At 46.6% G+C, this 17,444-nt stretch overlaps 1 protein-coding gene across 2 annotated transcripts in view; it reads left to right on the forward strand.

The window, feature by feature from the left end:
- The window catches only part of LOC111144075 (ataxin 7), a 104,915-nt gene extending 90,454 nt beyond the window's left edge, over nucleotides 1-14,461 (forward strand). For both annotated transcript variants that reach the window (XM_022498173.1, XM_022498174.1), the window contains 4 exons: nucleotides 1,435-1,633; nucleotides 1,994-2,115; nucleotides 6,721-7,693; nucleotides 10,437-14,461. In XM_022498173.1, the coding sequence (XP_022353881.1) occupies nucleotides 1,435-1,633; nucleotides 1,994-2,115; nucleotides 6,721-7,693; nucleotides 10,437-10,454 (1,312 nt within the window). In that variant the 3' untranslated portion in view covers nucleotides 10,455-14,461. The remainder of the gene's footprint in view (nucleotides 1-1,434; nucleotides 1,634-1,993; nucleotides 2,116-6,720; nucleotides 7,694-10,436) is intronic.
- Nucleotides 14,462-17,444: the final 2,983 nt, after the last annotated feature.

Consider the following 17,444-nt stretch of genomic DNA (forward strand, 5'->3'; position numbering starts at 1 on the left):
ACACTCACTCTAAGAAGATGAGAGATTTTTCTAATTGGGTTTTAATTTAAGGAAAAAAAGTTGTTGAGTTCATCAGTCAGTTTCAACCAGGGCTCTTCTTGGCTAAATGCAAGCGGCAGAAAGAAGCCAGAATGATCTCCTCCACCCCTGCTCAGCTTCTGGGGTCTCTTAACCCCACTGAGTGGGCTGAGACTTGGGTCCTGACTGCAGGTTAGTGCCTGGAACATCTCACACGGCTTTGGCAGTGTTTTCCCATTCACTTGTCTCAGTTCTTGCAAAACCCAGCAGTGGGAGTCCTTGCTGGGGATGGGCATTCAGCCTGAGTTTTTACAGCATCCATTTATCAGCCTGTTTTTTCATTCATTCATTCGAGACCTGGGCCTAACCACATACTAGGCATTTGAGCTGTTTTGTAAGCGATGGATCTCAGAGTGTTTTACGAGAACTTAATGCACATTCCTCGGAGACAGTGAAGGTGTACTTGAATATATGTGTCTTTGTGCTTGTATATTTAACCAAGTTGAAGTAAAGGACTTTGTCCCCAATTTCTAGAGGGAAGGGAAAGAGAAAGGCACAGAGAATGAGGGCCTTCCTTGCCAGCCATGGGCACCAAGGGCTTCTGCTTAGGGACATGCCAGCCTCTGGTCACTGTGCCCAACCTTTCCCCCTCATGTGCCTGTTCCTTAACATGGTCACGTGACGGGTAGAAGTGGCTGCCCATGGAGACCCATGTGTGTAGTTGAGCTGCTCCAACACGGGCCCTCTGGTCTGTGAGAAGCATGGCAGGGAAGCCATTGGAGACAGCGCCCCAGAACGTGGCCAAGCCCAGGCTGTCCGTTCCTTGGCAAGTCCTTTCTTTGGCCATCTTCTCATTGAAATTTTTCCATCTGTAAAAAAGTAAACTTAGTTCTAAAAGCACCAGGCATTCATACATGTAGGAAGCCTACAGTACCGCCCGAGTGGTAGGCTGTCCACTGTCCACAGCAGGTGGTCATGCTGCCTCCTCCTTTGATCACCTCTGGTCCCTCTCAGGCTTAGAGCACGTTGCCATTTATCTCATTTATTGCCTCAGTAACCCAAGTCTAGGTGAAATTTGAAGAGGAATCAAAGAAAGACTTCTCTTAAGTTCCACTTCTATTTCCTCTTCTTTGAGGAAACTAGGAAGAGGCCCTGAGCCACTCAATTGGCTATAGAAAGGAGGACCATTTGCAGGTTACCTCTGGGTAGAACTGGCAGACAGCTCCCTGTGACATCGTGCGGTTCAGGAGAGTGGACTCTTCCCTCCCTGGCCACCTGATCAGCATCTATTGCCCCAGTGCTAGTGGGGGACCCCAGGCCTCCCTAGGTGGTCTCAGACACGTTGTTGTATCTGGGTTAAGGCGGCTGATTCCCAGATGTGTGATCTGATCAGTGCTGCACTTTCTACTCACCAAGGCCTCCAGGCTGCCCTGCTCAGCAAGGTGGGAGTGCCCCCATTGACCCTCCTCCAGTCCATGAATCTCCACACCCTCCCCTGCCTGCCACTGAGCCAGCTTCTCGGTTATCCAGTGAGGAGGGAGAAGGCGATGACAAAGAAGAGTCTGTTGACAAACTGGACTGTCATTATTCAGGTCATCATCCTCAGCCAGCATCTGTAAGTTCCACATGCACCCCCGTGTTGACCCTCCCCACGCAGCAGGGACAGGGCACTGCAGGGGGGCGTGCCAGGGGCCTTGGCATGCCCGTTCGTGTGGGAGACATGGTCAAGGTGTGAGAGCAGCTCAGAACAGGGCGCCCCAGAGGCGGCATGCACTCTCTCCTGGGACACCTCGTGCTTCTCCCTGTCTCTTCCATGAAACTCAGGGCTAGGCATCTTCACTCTCATGCTTCACAGCCTGCGGTACTCAGAGTAAGCTCTTTCATGGTTAGCTCCTTTCCTGAAGGCGAGAGAGCCCTCACCTTCTGGGCTGCTGGTGGCGTTAGCAAGCACGCGCGGTTGTGCTCTCTCTTGCAGTTTTGCACATTCGGGAGCCGGCAGATTGGAAGAGGCTATTACGTGTTTGACTCCAGGTGGAACCGGCTTCGCTGCGCCCTCAACCTCATGGTGGAGAAGCATCTGAATGCGCAGCTGTGGAAGTGAGTGCCTGTCCTGCCACTCCGGGGGTGCGGAGAGGGGCCGACTTTACCCGGTGCTGCATCCTCTCCTTCTTATGGGACTGATTTAATAATGATGATGGTGATGATGATTTAATAAGCTTATCGGAAGATTTATTTATTTTAGAGTGAGCAAACAGGGGGAGGGGCAGAGGGGATGAGGGAGAGAGAGAATCTCAGGCAGACTCTCCACTGTGCATGGAGCCCGATGCGGGGCTCCACAACCCTGAGACCATGACCTGAGCGAAATCAAGAGTCTGGTGCTCAACTGACTGAGCCACCTGGGCACCGCAAGATAAGCTTATTTAAAATGAAAACACGGCCTCTGACTGTCCCTGAGAAGGTCCCTCATCATTCATTCATTCATTTACTCTGAGCAGATGGGTCTTGCTCTGGGTGCTGTGGTTCCAGGCAGAGGGACTCCCACATTTGGGGGAAACACAAAAACCACTAAACAGAAAATCAGTAGAGGTTGTAGCTTGTCAGAAGGGAGATCCTGGAAGCACCAAAAATCACTGGCACTTACTGAGAGCTTATTGTATTCCAGACAACTTAGATTTAATTTTCACGGTATGCCATCTTGGGACACCTTGATTATCATTCTTTTACAGATAATGAAACCAAGAAGCAAGGTCACACAGCGAGTTGGTGGTAGGGCATCCAGGATTTGGATCCAGAGGCAGTTTGGTTCCAAACAAGGAGCTGAGATGGGAAAACAAGCCAGAGCGATTCAGGGAAAGCCTTGCTGAAGAGGCGATCCTTGAACTGAGATGGATGGATGAGAAAGAGCAGCCCATGGAATGGTGGGATAGAGTGGGCTATAGGCAGAAAGAACCGTATGTGTCAAGGTCTTGAGTCAGAAAAGATCATGGCCTGTTTGAGAAAAAGCAAGAAAGCAAGCATGCTACAAGATGAAACTCAAGAAGCTGGCAGGGGCCAGATGACTGTGAAATTAATTCTGAGTGCAGTAGGGAGCCGCTGAAGGTTTCAGGAAGAGGAGCCATGTGCTCTGATTTACAGCATGAGATAAGATGGTCATCTTGTATGCCATGATGTGTGCTAGTGTTTCCTACATGGGATTAAGTGGAAGAAGAGTTTCATGGCCAAAAGGCTCAGCTTTTTCTGAAGTGAAATAGTTTTCATTATTGCAGGACTTCTCAGAGCCTTTGTAACTCTCAAAGCAGGGAATATATCATGGATAATGTAGAACATCTCCCAAGTTCTTTTGACTTGGGAACCTCTTTTAGGGGAGAATCTTACGGAACTAATGTTTGGTGGACTCTACTTTGGGAAACCTTGAATTTTGCTAAAGGAAGGGAGCTGTCCAGTTGCCCACATGTCATTCCATATTCTCCATTTGAGCATCATTTACTAGAGCCTTCTTGAGAGGACTTTGCCAGTACATCCATTTGCCTTGCTGCCTTGGTTCCCTCAGAAAGTCAGAGGAAGCTGGTCAGAGGCCTCAGATAGTCCACAGTCTGAACTAGCTTCATGATCATTAATAGGACTTGAATTTATTCTCTTAGAAAATCAGATCCAGAGCAGTGCTGCTCTGTTTTTCTAGTTCACATTTCTTCCTGGTTTTTACTAGATAAGAGGCTCCTTTTCCCTCTTTATGAAGGAACTTTGTCCTTGCCGAGAAAAATGAGTCAGGGCACTGGTTTGTTGGGATTCTGGGGGTCTCTCCACATCAGGAAACCCCCAGATAGGTGAAATCTCAGCTGCTCATTTCTGCAGAGTACCTGTTAGGACTCGAAGAGCTCATTGAGCTACCCAAGGTATGGGTTTAGTGTACTCCCAAGAGTTTCAAAGGGTCCTCAGAAAGACTTAACTTCCATTAGACTGATAAGTGGTTTATGGCCAGCAGTTGGGGTGAATATGGTTTCGGGTCATAGTGGCTTGTGGGGGGAGGTTTTTGTCTTTGTGTCGTGACCTCTTGAAGATGCAGAATCATGAGGTTGTCTCCACTGTCTCTCTGTTTTTTCTGTCAGAGACTGATGGCCTTATCAGTCACTTGATCCCCAGCAAGGAGGACATTATGGCTTTCCATTAACGTGAACTTTGGTTTTAGAAAAGCCAGTACAACTGAGACGTTTTGCTCAGTGATGAGGTGGCACACAGGCCTGGGGCAGATAGGAGCTTGGAGAGAGGTGCTGGGCAGTAAGGTCGGCCAGCGCAGACGAGCTTCTCAGGCAGCTCCTGAAACTTGCCGCAAGGAGTTCAGCACTTCTCAGCTTGAAAACGGTCTTCAGGTGGCATCTTTGACTTACTCAAGGAAACTCCCAGAGTGGCTCAGCCGAAAGTCCTCCCTTCCAGGAGATCCCCTACTTTCAGTGGCAGCCTTCTCAGTCCCTTTAGTTACCTGTTACGGTTAATTTGGGGATAAGTGAAAATGGGATTTGAGTATGGCCGTGAAATAAGTCATCTTCAGTGTATGGAGTCTGAACACTGGTGAAATTAGACTAGCACTTCCTCTGGAGCATGGCTATGACCCCAAAGGCCAGTTTTGAGCTCCTGTGATTTCTTTCAGCTGCTTGTCCACTGTTGGTTGGGGACCACTATTCCACACATCCTAAATCCTAAGGAAGGGATAGGATTTTTCTTTGGCGGTGGGGGTAGGGAAGGGGGAGGGTAGAGTGGGAGACAGTGGTACTTAGTTTTTTAGATTGCTGATAAATACACTGGGGTTAAAAAAAAAAAAAAAAAAAAAGAATAATGAATGTAAAGAGGTATACAGTTCAGAGTTTTAGTCCCCCTGACCCCTACATTCCTATTTCCCACCCACCCCCCCAGACAGGAGCATTTTTATTAATTGCTTGTATATCTTTACAGAATTCACTTATACAGACATAGGTCTGTACAACTGCATAATCTCTCTTTGTCATGTTTTTATACAAAAGGTAATGAATGACTTAAAAGAGTTTGTGTGTGTATGTTTGTTTTTGTTGTGTGTTTTTTTGTTTTGTTTTGTTTTGTTTTGTTTTTTCACCAGGAACCAGTATCTTGTGTAGAGAGATCCACATCTCTCCCAGTCTGGAAGCTTTTCCTTTTCCCAGGATTTAGTTCCAGCAGCCTGGTCTTCAGGCTTCATCTTCCTAAGCCACCTGGTGGCCGCGAGGAGCCACTGCATGCCATGAGTGGGGGTGGTGCTGTACCCACACATTCAGAGCAGGGCTTCTCAGACGTGCCAGTGCCCTCAGATTGCCTGGGGGTCTTGTTGAGATGCAGATTCTGATGAAGTAGGTGTGGGTGAGGTGCAGGGACTCCTCATTTCTCATAAGCCTTTCAGATGGCATCCGTATTTGCCCTCTGCAAGAAGCATGGGAATAGAGCCCCGCTTCTCAGTTTGTGCTTCATTTTGGAATCCCTCAGAGATTGAGAAATTTCCCATGTCTGGACCCTGCCCCACAGGGATCTGGGTGTGGTCGGTCTGGATGCAGGGGTCCCTGGGACCAGAACGACACTCCTGAATGGGGCGGTGACAGCTGGTACGCAGTCAATAGTTGCTTTTATTAATAGCTGTAGGTCTCACAGAGCATCTGGCAAGCTCTTCGGCGGCAGTCAGAACCCCGCTCACCTGGAAGATGAGGAGCTGGCGCCCCGCTGGCCTGGACCCCCTAGAGCCTCCCCCAAAGTCAAGAGCAGTCCCGTCTCGACACTTGCTTTTCATTCAGGCCATTTTCTGTGTTGTCACCTGGGTGTTAATTCTGCCGTAGGGGTTTTTGAAATTCTGATGCTGGCATATTTTAAAATCAGAGCAAAACCAAAAGGGGACCTCCCTGGTTTGCCATTTGAATGACACTCTCATCTTCAGACAGACACCTAACCCAGACATTATTGACGGAATACTTTGTTCCAGCACTGTGATTGGGAACCCCTAGAGATGTGATTCGAGCCATAGGTAGGACCTAGCAGTTGCTATGAAATCACTGTGGCCTTCCTTTTTCCTCATTTGTTCGTGAATTCCCTCAACATCTGCATGCCTCCAGTATTCATAGCACCATGCTGGGCACTGCGGTACAGTTACAAATACGCCGTGGACTGTTCTGTCTGTAGGGAAGTTAGCCCATGATCAGCAGTCACTTGTGGGAACTGCCTTGAATGCCCCCAAGTCTGGGGACGGACAGTGTGAGTCCCTGGAGAACCAAGCAAGTCAAGATGGTCAGGACAGATTTTCTAAGAAAATGATAATGGTCTGAAACTGAGGGGTGAGCAGAATATGGGGTCAGAGCATTGTAGGTGGAAGATGGACAGTGCCTCATGTCCAGGCCTGTCCTGAGATGTAAGAAAGGTCAGTAGGTGGAATCTGGGAATGGGGTGGAGGGGAGTGGAGGGGAGGAGGCAGTGTGGGGCTAGGGGACCTGCAGGGAGTGAGGCGCGCGTGCTTTACAGACCATTATTCTGAGAGCCTGAGGAAGGCATGAAGGAATTTGAAGGAGAGGAGTGGCAGGAAGGATGGGCTGTGCATTTCAGATGGATCCCTCTGACAGGTGTGTGCTGCTCAGTGCCAGAGGTAAAGGGCACGTCCATCTCCAAGTTTCTGTGAATGGCTGTGATGATCCTTATTGTCCTCTCTCTTCTTTGCAGGAAAATCCCGCCGGTGCCCAGCACCACACCCCCCATCTCTACACGTGTTCCTCATCGGACAAACTCTGTGCCGACGTCACAGTGTGGGGTCAGCTATCTGGCGGCAGCCACTGTGTCGGCTTCCCCCGTCCTGCTCTCGTCCACCTGCATCTCCCCGAACAGCAAATCGGTACCAGCTCATGGCACCACACTAAATGCGCAGCCTGCCGCCTCTGGGGCAATGGATCCCGTGTGCAGTATGCAACCCAGACAGGTGTCCTCTTCCTCCTCGTCCCCCTCCACGCCCTCAAGCCTATCCTTGGTGCCCTCGTCCCCTATGTCCAGGAAACCTCAGAAGTTGAAATCCAGCAAGTCTTTAAGGCCCAAGGAGCCTTCTGGTAACAGTACTAACTGTCACAACGCCAGTAGCAGTACCAGCGGTGGCTCAGGAAAGAAACGCAAAAACAGTTCCCCACTGTTAGTTCACTCTTCCTCCTCCTCCTCCTCCTCTTCTTCTCATTCCATGGAGTCTTTTCGGAAAAACTGTGTGGCGCACTCTGGGACTCCCTACCCCTCCACGGTAACGTCTTCCCACGGCGTGGGCCTCAACTGTGTGGTAAATAAGGCGAACTCGGTGAGTGTCCGGCACGAGCAGTCAGGGAGGGGCCCCCTGGGGGGGAGCCCTGCCGAATCCATCAAGAGGATGAGTGTGATGGTGAACAGCGGTGACTCCACGCTTTCTCTCGGCCCATTCATTCACCAGTCCAGCGAGCTGCCCGTCAACTCCCACGGCGGCTACTCACACTCTCACACTCCTCTCGAGAGACTGATCGGAAAGAAAAGAAAGTGCTCGCCCGGCTCCAGCAGCGTCAACAACAGCAGCAGCAAACCCACAAAGGTTGCCAAATTGCCAGCCATGAACAACGTCCACATGAAACACGCGGGCACCAGCCCAGGGGCACAAGGACTGACGAACAGTTCCCTCCTTCATCAGGTAGGAAATGGACTGTGAGCCCTGTGGGGGTGCCCATTTCCTCTCCCTCGAGCTCTTTGGCCGGCTCAGAGATCGGTGTGGTAGGGTTGGTTGGTTTGCCTGTAAACACGTGTCCAGCTTCATGGTCTCTCTTCAAAGGAAGAGTTCATGGCCATGTGAAGGTAAAACAGAGTTTCTCTGCTAGGATTTCCTAAGACTCGGAAGATGCTCCCGGGTAAGGAAACCACGAAGTGCATTTTATCTTAGCAGCTAGGGTTGCAGAAGCCATTCCGCGTGATATGACGGCAGCAGACCCAGCACAGCCCGTGGGTGCAGGCCCAGGGAGCGCATGTCCTAGGGCACCGTTCAGGGAGGACGCAGGCCGTGATCTCCTGGAGACGGGTTCTCTCGCTTGCTCCTCTGAAGAAAGCTGGCCTGCAAACCCCCTAATCTAGAAAGGGATGGGTTAAATTTTTGAAAGAAAGACCTTTTAATAATCTTCCTATCAAAGGACTTCAGATTTTCCAGTTAATTCTCACCTTATCTTTTCTCCCAGTTTTCCAGGGAGGCAGGGAAGCGGCAGTAAGTGTGGGCAGAGCTGAAGACTAAAATCTCATTTAAGTGAAGAGATGAGAAGGCAGTGCGAATGTAGGCCCATTTGTAGAGCAGTGGCCAGCTGGGTGTCAGATTCATAATGACCCGTGACTGCACCTTGCGCTCTTTGCTCCCCACTCCTCCCCTAGTCCTCGTCCTCCCCTCATCCTCTTCTCCTAGAGCCGCCGCCTCTAGCTTCCGTTACTCTAAGTGTCCATCCACCTCTCATCCTGTCACTTATCAGCGTGTCTCCTCTCCTTGCCTGCACATGGGGCTGTCCACAGCGCCCCCGGAGCCCTGGGGTACAGTGCGAGGTCCTTCTGTCCTGTCCTGCTGTCTTCCTTCTCTGCAGAACTTCACTCAGTGGGCAGGTTGGGACTTCTGCAGAACATACCAGGATGTTTCCTGCAGCGGTAGCGCGCCCTCCACTGTCTGTGTGCATGAATGCCCACTGCCAAAGGTGCGGGCAAAGAACTACCCAAGAATTGAAGGAGCAGCTGTTTAAATTCTTCTCTTTGAGCCTCGAGTCTATAGGGGCTGTTTGTGTGTTGCGTGGCTCTTTGAGCAAGGGGTCCCTGGACGTGTGAAAATGGGCTTTTACCATTTGGTTTGTAGTTATTCATTAGTGTTTATCAGCATAAAAGTATGGTGCAAATACTGCAGAAAGTGGTACAGGCAGCCATCCTTGAAAAACTTCCTTCTGAGTGTAGTTTCCTGATTCTCTGTGAACCTGGGGGAGGGATCTTCCCTTGTGTTGCGATGCTCCACGTGTTCTTTGACTGCGTGCGCATGGCTTCCCATAGATGGCACTGCCAACCCTTGGTGCCCACAAATCACAGAAAGGAGGGGAGGAGGCTGGCGGGTGCAGCAGAGGTGAACAGTGCTTTTGGAAAATGAGGGAATGGGAGCCCATCTGCACAAAGCAGGTGCTCGCAGAAACTTGTCACCCATTTCAAAGAAACTGCAGATCTGGACTCAGCATGAGAAAGTTTGGCCCTGTTTAGAAGTTATGTAGTGTGTTGTTTTGAAATCTAATACAGCCCACATATCTGCTGACCAAGTATGGCTCATGAGCTGCCCGTTTACTGCTTCTGGGGAGGGCCCTGTCCCACTAGGACAAACAGTCTGAGTTTGGGTTCTTAAAGTTAGTTTCAACCTAAGTATGTATTTGGGAAAGATTTCCCCTGTGCAGTAGAAAACTTTTTTATTGTGCTGCACAAATCTGGGGGTGGGGGATGGCTAGAGATTGGAGGATCAGTGAACCCCCAAAAAAGTGTTAGATATTTTCAATGTCTGTGCTCATTTATCTGCAGGAGGGATCCTATAGCTTTCATCAGAATCTCAAAGGTATCCATGACTCCCAAATGCTGTAGAGAATGGCGCCCTTAGAAGAGTAGGGGTCTTACCTCCCTGTATCTTGTAGAGCTGATTTTAAGATTTAATTAATTTATATTTTAGGGGTAAGGTGGGGCAGAGGGAGAGACAGAATCTCAAGCAGACTCCGTGCTGAGGGTTGAGCCCAACAGAGGACTTGATCCCATGACCCTGAGATCACCACCTGAGCCAAAACCAAGAGTCAGATGCTTCACCACTGCACTACCTGGGTGCCCCTTGCGGAGAAAACTGAGCTGGTTGAAGACCCCTAAACAAGGGAATGGGTGTGGTGGGCCATACTGGGAAGCCTGGGGGCTTGGCAGCCTCCCCCAGCCAGCCCCCAGTCTGCTTGTGGCCTCTACCGCCCAGGACTTAAGTAGCTCACTGTGGATCATTGAGGGCCTGAGTTTCCCCCACCCCAGGCATGGGCACTTGGGTGTGAGTTCTTATACTGGCGTGGAGGCCTTGTTCAGTTCTCAGCTGACAACCTGGAAGACCTTCAAGGAAATGAAATCAGTAAATAAAACCAGAAGGCAAACATGAGAGCCTTTTCTCTAAGCTAGAAACCTGGCCTGCCTCTCTTCTAGACAGTTTTCTAAAAGTCAGTCTTTTAGAATGATTGTGCCCAAGTGGCTAAGGCCAGACTGTTTAGCTGAGCTCTCCCGGTGTCCCCCAGTCACCAGAGAGAGCCGAGCGATGCGTGGCCTTTGGGATGCTCTGTTGGGCGGCAGGGCGGGGCCGCGCACACCTGCTTACTTACCTTTTCATTGTTTCCCTACCCCCTCTTTTTTGAAAGCCAAAGGCACGTCCCTGACAGCTGAAAATAGCGCGGGGAGGAATAATCTGGACACTTTTGACGACAAGTTACACCTCCACTCAGCACTATGGACTCCACGATGCCTTTGAGTCTGTTTTCCCAACCTCCCGTGGGCCTCGAGGGTAGAATCTGCCGGGCTGTTGTTGTAACAAGGATCCCCTGAAGCTCTGTCTGTAGCAGTGAGTACTTGTAAAGGACACTGGATCAAGTTTGGCCACCGAGTTGCTTCTGTCAGTGTTAAAGTGGCCTGGACTGCTTGCTACCGATCTGTGAGAAGCTGTTGCTTTGTTTTTTAACTTGCAGGAAATCATGGAGCCACTCTTTGAGTAGATTGGCTGGGCGAAAGAATGTCTTGGCAAGAGCATTACTGTAGACTTTCTCCCTTCTTCCCCCTTCCTGTCCCAGTTCTTTTTTTACACTGTCTTCTGTACGTCACCCTCCAGCAGTTAGGTGCCCTGTCTGGAGACACGTTCCAGAGGAGAGCAGAGCTGCGCCCTGAGCACCCCTCCAGAGAAGGGATGTGCTGTTAGGTTTTTATAGCAATGTTCCGGGCGTGGAAAATGGACGTGCGCGCAAGGCACCGTGACAAAATAGCCTGTGTTTCCCCCAGCCTTTTGCAAGTAATGTGGAGTAAGAAGCTGTCAAAGGTTTCTAACTTTCAAACTGGTTTAAAGCCATCGATGCCCAGAGAGCAAGTATACCACATTTTAGAGGCTTCCTTTTCATGGTACAAAAGCAATTCTATGTAATTTCTTTCCTTCTTTCTTTTCTTTTTTTTTTTTCTTAAGAAAATGCAAATGCAAATTAGTTTTGATAATGGAAAGCCAAATTTTGGTTGGGGGATGGGGTGGGTAGATAAAATCACTATGGGGGGCATGTTTTTCCAAGATTTCTAAAGAGATGGAATTTTTTATCCTTTAAGTTTTCATGTTCTACAGAAAGGCAGATTGGGTTGGTTGCCCTGCCCAGTCTCCTGGTTTTAAAAACTTGCCTTTGTTAAGTGAAATTATTAGGATGCAGCAGAAACTGTTACTCACTGAGTCGTTAATATATTAAATGTTTCCAGGGCACCGTGTGCATTACCCTTAGTCTCTGTGGCTACTGTCCTGGGACTTCATGTACATTTCTGCTTTGAGCACTCCCCCTTTTGTGCGCGTCTGCACTCTCTTCCTCTCCGTAGGTTCATCTGGACGCAGTGGGGTAGGGAGCAGGCACCCAGGGAGGGGAGCAGGCATATGTGCACACATATCCAGGCCAAGGTTATGGGATGCATACACTTTCCTGACAAACCCTTCTTTCTGGTGATTACTACCAGCCATCTTCCAGAGAGAATTTGGAGTCCCTCGAGGTTATTTATTTATTTATTTTTTTTGAGTACCCCATCCCAAAAGAAAGAGCTTCCTGTGTTAAAACTGTCATTGCTTGAGAAGGTCTCATTGCATTGGGGAATGAGCTGGGGCATTTGAGCTGGTGATTCCATGATCACAGCTCCTGAAACAAGAACCCAGGCACTTTTCCCTAGAGGAACACATAGTTACCGAACACCACAGGGTACATTTCCCCGGGCTCTGATCACTGCTCTGGGCAGGGCCTGGACAGAGCCAGTCAGTGCATCCTTTCTTTGCCTACAATTCTTGGGTTACAAACATCAGTTTCAGGGAATTTCAAGTCAACAACAAGTAGAATGAATGAATAAATACTTGGTTACCAGCCTAATAATGTGAATTGCTACAGAATTATTCTTATTATGTAAGACAGCAAAAACTTTATGCAGATACTTTAGCTATAAATTGATGTAAAATATTGATTTTTTTTAAAGGAAGGGGAGAAGAGTATCTTGTTCACTTATTATGCAATCAGTAAATATTTTTTAAAAAATGTTACTATAGGAGAGCTTAGTAAGGAGAGCGCATGGATGGGCCAGTTCGGTATAGTTAGGAGAAATCAGTCTGGTTGTTCCATCCCAGTGGGGGGAGAAAACGGAGGTAAGAGGGAATCAGAACGTACTTGGTTGATTCCTTGGTGACAAGTGCAATGGGGATATGGGTAGAAATTATTTTCAGAGCCAAGGGGACTTGATGGTTATAAATAAAGTTGCTTTTAGCGATGGAATTTATAGACAGATCATGTTGTTCCGAAAGATGTGAATAGGATCCATGATAGCAAGTTGATTCAGAATTCTGTAGATATTTAGATAAGCGAGTGTTGATCATTTGATTTCTTAGACTGAGGTTTTAATTGGATTTCATTATGTCTCCCGGTAGTACACAGATCATCGGGATTAGGAAATTAGCCATTTTGGATTCTGCCTGCCACAAACAGACCTATTCTAAACAGTGCTATTAAATTTTAGACTGTTCAGATATTTTATTTTCTCCTACAACTACTTTTTATTATAATGAACAATTAAGACCATTTAAAACACGGGAGTACAAGTATTTTTTTGAATTAAATTAACTTGCAAAAACCAAATTTGCAGTGGTTGGGTTGTTTCTAGACAGACTTTGGTATCAATTTAAAACCAAGATAATTTTTATATTCTTTCCAATAGAATTTCATGACAACTCCTGCAGTTTTCTTAACCTACAAAAGAAAAAAAGTGCTGCATTGATGAACAAAGAATTCTACAAAACCTACTTTTGTATCTTTATTTTGGAATTTCTTGTTCTATTATAAATATGGAAGTATCCCTATTTCAGAAGACATATTTTGTTAAAAATGAATTGTACATATTTAAATATGTATTTTTGCACAGGTCTTTTTTTCTGATATCCTGTTTTGGTACAATTGAGATCATCTAGTATTTATTTATTAATTAATAAAAGTAAATACCTTTTTATAATTTGAAGTGGTTCACTGCCAAGCCAATAGTTCTAGAACCTGCCTCCTTTACAGTTTAAGGGATGCCTCTGTTCTGTGAAAGTCTTTTTGTCCCTTTTAATGTCTCGGGAGCGGATTCGTGCCGATCAAGTGGGCATTGCTTCTCTAGTTGCCTGATTTCCCGATAGACTACACGTAACGAAGTGACACACTGCTTTTCTTTTGTTTGTGTTTTATGTGTGAGTGCGAGTGCGCGTGTGTGCCTGTGCGTTTGTGTGTGCACACTCTGAGCACATGTGTGTTCATGTGTGATGTGGTTTAAAACTAACGGGAAAAACTGAAAGTGCCTGAACCTAGTTTTAAGCTTCGACAGATTCTTTAAAAAGACTTGAATGTTCAGTTCAACTTTTGGAGTTTGCTTTTTCCACCTAAATATTGTTTCTGAAATATTAGGGGAGGAGTTGAAAACCACCAATGCTGGTAATTTTTATAAGGTATTTTAAAATTAAGGCCTTTTGGTTCACAGTAATTCAACTGGTGATGGATTGCCTGGTGGCACCAAGGGTTACAAATCTTTTTTGTCAGCCAGCGACTTACACAATATGTCCGTTTTGTTATTCACTCATGAAAAACAGAGTTTAAAATAGAATATTTTAAAAATTTTATATTCCAAAAATATAATACAAAGTACCTCTGAGAGCATTGAAAAATGTATAATTTGAAAAAAATGTAACTTATAAAGGCAGCTGTCTTCCTGCAAGAGTTCTGTTGCCAAGGAATTCTTACTATCTCTCTGTCCGGGGTCGGGGGGGCTTTGGAAAATGATTGTTAAAAGTTTCATTGTTTAGCAGAAAATCATCATTTTTACATTTTGTGCAAAACATTCTACATTTTCCGATCGTTTAAATGAGCACTACATACTGTCAGTGTGAATGTAGGGCCTTGAAAAGCATTTTGCTGTTTCTTTGAGCTTGGTTATAAAAGCAATCTCCTGTGTTAAAATGTGTGAATAGTTTGATAATTTGTACATGTAATCAAGAGCATCTCAGCTGGACTTTGTGTTGGCTGCTGTATAGAACATGAACAAATGTCAAGGGATAGAAAATTACTTTGGATATTTAAAAGAGAAGAAATATATAGTCTATTTGTTTTGTAACAAGTTTCTGTAAATAAAATAATTTATACTATTTATAAGAAAAGGTTGTGCTTTGCTTTATGAGAAATTAGTTTGTGGAACAAACATGTTACTAAATGGGCAATAAAATTAGGACTTCTCAATAAATAAGGTTGGCTGCATGAAATATTTTACATGTTTCTGCCTCGTGATACTAAACCCCTTTCAATCTAGTCTGACTTGTCTTCATTTTTGAATCAGACATCCTTGTGAAGCACCTTTGGTTTCCTTCCCTTCTGTATAAGCTAAGTACAGGGCTTAAGATGTTTCCCTTCTTGGGCACAAGAAGATTTGGAGAAGTCAATAATGGGGTCAGCTGTGAACACTGTCGCAGGTTTGTCAACCAAGGGGAGTCGATATGTTGAGAAACACGTTCTGCCCGTATTTGTTTAGGTGTAACTTCGATGGCGTGCGGTCAGTTTTCATTTTTCCCCAGAGGTAAGTTTTGTTTCTGTGGCTAGTGGGATCCCTTCCTTGCTTTTATATACCTCTTCCCTCCTGGAAGTACAAGTGCGTGCTGGTAGTCTTCAGAGCACAACATAATCTTGGATCTCTAGAAACTGGGCCAGTTTTTCCATTTGCAAATTATTCTAAGAAATTAAAAAGTGTTCTTGTTGCTTAAAATAGTAAGGGAAGCATCTGATTTGTGTGTTGGAGAAAATGTCCATTTATTACTCTGGTTTCAACCTCCACCACGCCACAGACTTCCCATTCCCTCCTCCTTAGATCAACCAACTCCTAAAATCAATTCTGAGAAGCTCCTTTTGCCTCAGGTGTCCTCCTTAAACATCCTGGGAAGAGGTTCGCTCAGTGTCTTAACCCTTTTTGCTTCATCCCCTTGCAGGTAACCTGGCCGTGGACAGCAGGAGACTCTCCCGATTCCGGGAAGGGGGGTTGGCAGGAAGACAGGGGTAGGAAGGTCATTGTCGGCAGAGAGAGCAGTCCGGGCAAGCGCAGGTGGGAACAGTGTGGACAAGAACCATTCTGGGTGAAGCCTCTGGAAAGGAGGGGCTGGAGGGTTGCAGAAGTCAGCACTAGATTGTCAAGGACCTGAAGTGTCATGGGGCCTTCAACCTCAGGAATGTACAGTTGAACCAAATGTGATTGTCACAGCCCAGAGATTTTCAGGACCCAGTGCCAGGGTGCTGCAGGTGTCAAAAGTAAAAGCCGTTCAGATCTTTCCCTTTTTCTTGTACTTCTCTGTCTTTTGCCTCACATGTCATCCTTTACACCTTTCCCTCTTCTGTCCTCTCCCTCCCCAGCTTAATCAAAAAGCTCTTCCCTAAATCAGGCCCACGGCCCTGCCCCCTTCTCATCCAACTTTCTACTCTTTTGGTCTTTTCTGTCTGGTAAGAAACTCTTGCTCCTGTTGCTGACGGGAGTTAAACAAACTTACCTTTCACCTTGTAAGGCTGTGCAATTCTTGGCACTTCTCACCCCCTTTTCCACAACCAAACCCCGGGGACCAGAGCTGCCACTGGCAGAGATTGTCTTTCAGGAGAAAGGGAGATGGAGCCAGAGGAAAAGGTTTTCAGGAAGAAGGGGAGATTCAAACACATAATTTAATCCTTTTTTTTTTTAATCCCCATCATAAAAGGGCCGTCCAGTAACTATGGAGGGCAACATGGACAGGTGAGAACCTTGGGACAAGAATAAGGTACGGTGCTGTCGTAAAAATCCAGGTCAGTGCTAACTGAGTTTCCAAACTAAGGCAATGACCACATGGATAAATAGGGAACTGATGGCAGAGATACCTCACAGGTAGAACCAACAGGTCCTGAAGTCTCATTATGTTGAACAGTAAGGGGAAGGTTGAATCCAAGGTTAACTAAACTGGTTGATGAACCTTGTATGTATATTCTATGACAGAGAAGGAGAAATCCACAATGGATTTGAGTAGCCCCTGGGATACTCATGTTTAGTGCCCAGTGGCTATACGTACAGTCTGGACGGAGCTTAAGAGAAAGGTGTGAGCTGTAAGGTGGAGGGTTGTCTTTCATTCTTAGGTGGTAGATGAGGTCATAGGAGTGTATGAGTTCACCTAGGAAAAATAAGGTCGCTGTTGGATTCGGCTCATTATTATGTTAAAATGATGCCCATCTAATTGAATGCTTATAATGCCCATTGAAGCATTTTGCAAACATTGTCTCTCACGAAGCCCCTATAGAGTAACGGGAGTTTTATAGAGTAGGTAGTTTTGATGCTAGTCAAATGGAGGAGGAACATCTAAGAAGTTAAGTGTCTCACCTACAGTTCTCCAGCTACTGGTAGCGTTGCCAGACTGTGAATTCAGGTCTGTCAGATCAGTGGTTCTAAATTTTTTTTTTCTTCCTTCCCCACAGATTTCTAGAAAGTAGTATGGATTCTCTCTGCCAGAGGCACAGACATACCACATTTCATGTTCCATCTCCAGGACTTCACAAACCTGAAGCCCATCCTTCGTGGCCCAGGGAAAGAAGAAAGCCCAAGATGAGACCCTGGAGAGCCTATTTTTAGTGAAGAGGTTGAAACGGTTTAGTTGGAAGTTTGGACAGTTGACTCCATTGTAATTAACCCCACCAAGCCACTCAGGTAATGTTTTGGTTTTATTTTTTTTTTTCCTCTTGCCTCTTTGTCCAGGATAATGGGAAGAGCAGGTGTTAGTTCAGTGGAGAGGTTAGAACTTGGGCAGGGAGTTTGCCAGGCATTTAAAGCGTATGAGGGTATGGCTGAGTCATTGATGATGGCCGTCATTGGGGCATTCAAGGAACAGAACCAGAAGCCTCCATGTAGAAACTTTGAGACGCTCTCAAGACATTTTATTTGTAATTACCCTCCTGGTAAATCTTACAATCCTCCTTCCTGGTATTTGTCTGCGATGAGACGAGTTAAGTGATTTATTCAACGTCACAGAGCTAAGTCCAAGTTCAATTTAGTATGGCTGTTACTAGAGGAGTGGCTAACCGCGGTGGATCCAGGTAACAGAGTTAGGATGGTGGCATAGCGCTTCTAGT

This window comes from Enhydra lutris, unplaced genomic scaffold (genome assembly GCF_002288905.1).
Source record: "Enhydra lutris kenyoni isolate GAN:26980312 unplaced genomic scaffold, ASM228890v2 scaffoldscaffold10, whole genome shotgun sequence".
In the NCBI taxonomy this organism is placed as follows: domain Eukaryota; kingdom Metazoa; phylum Chordata; class Mammalia; order Carnivora; family Mustelidae; genus Enhydra; species Enhydra lutris.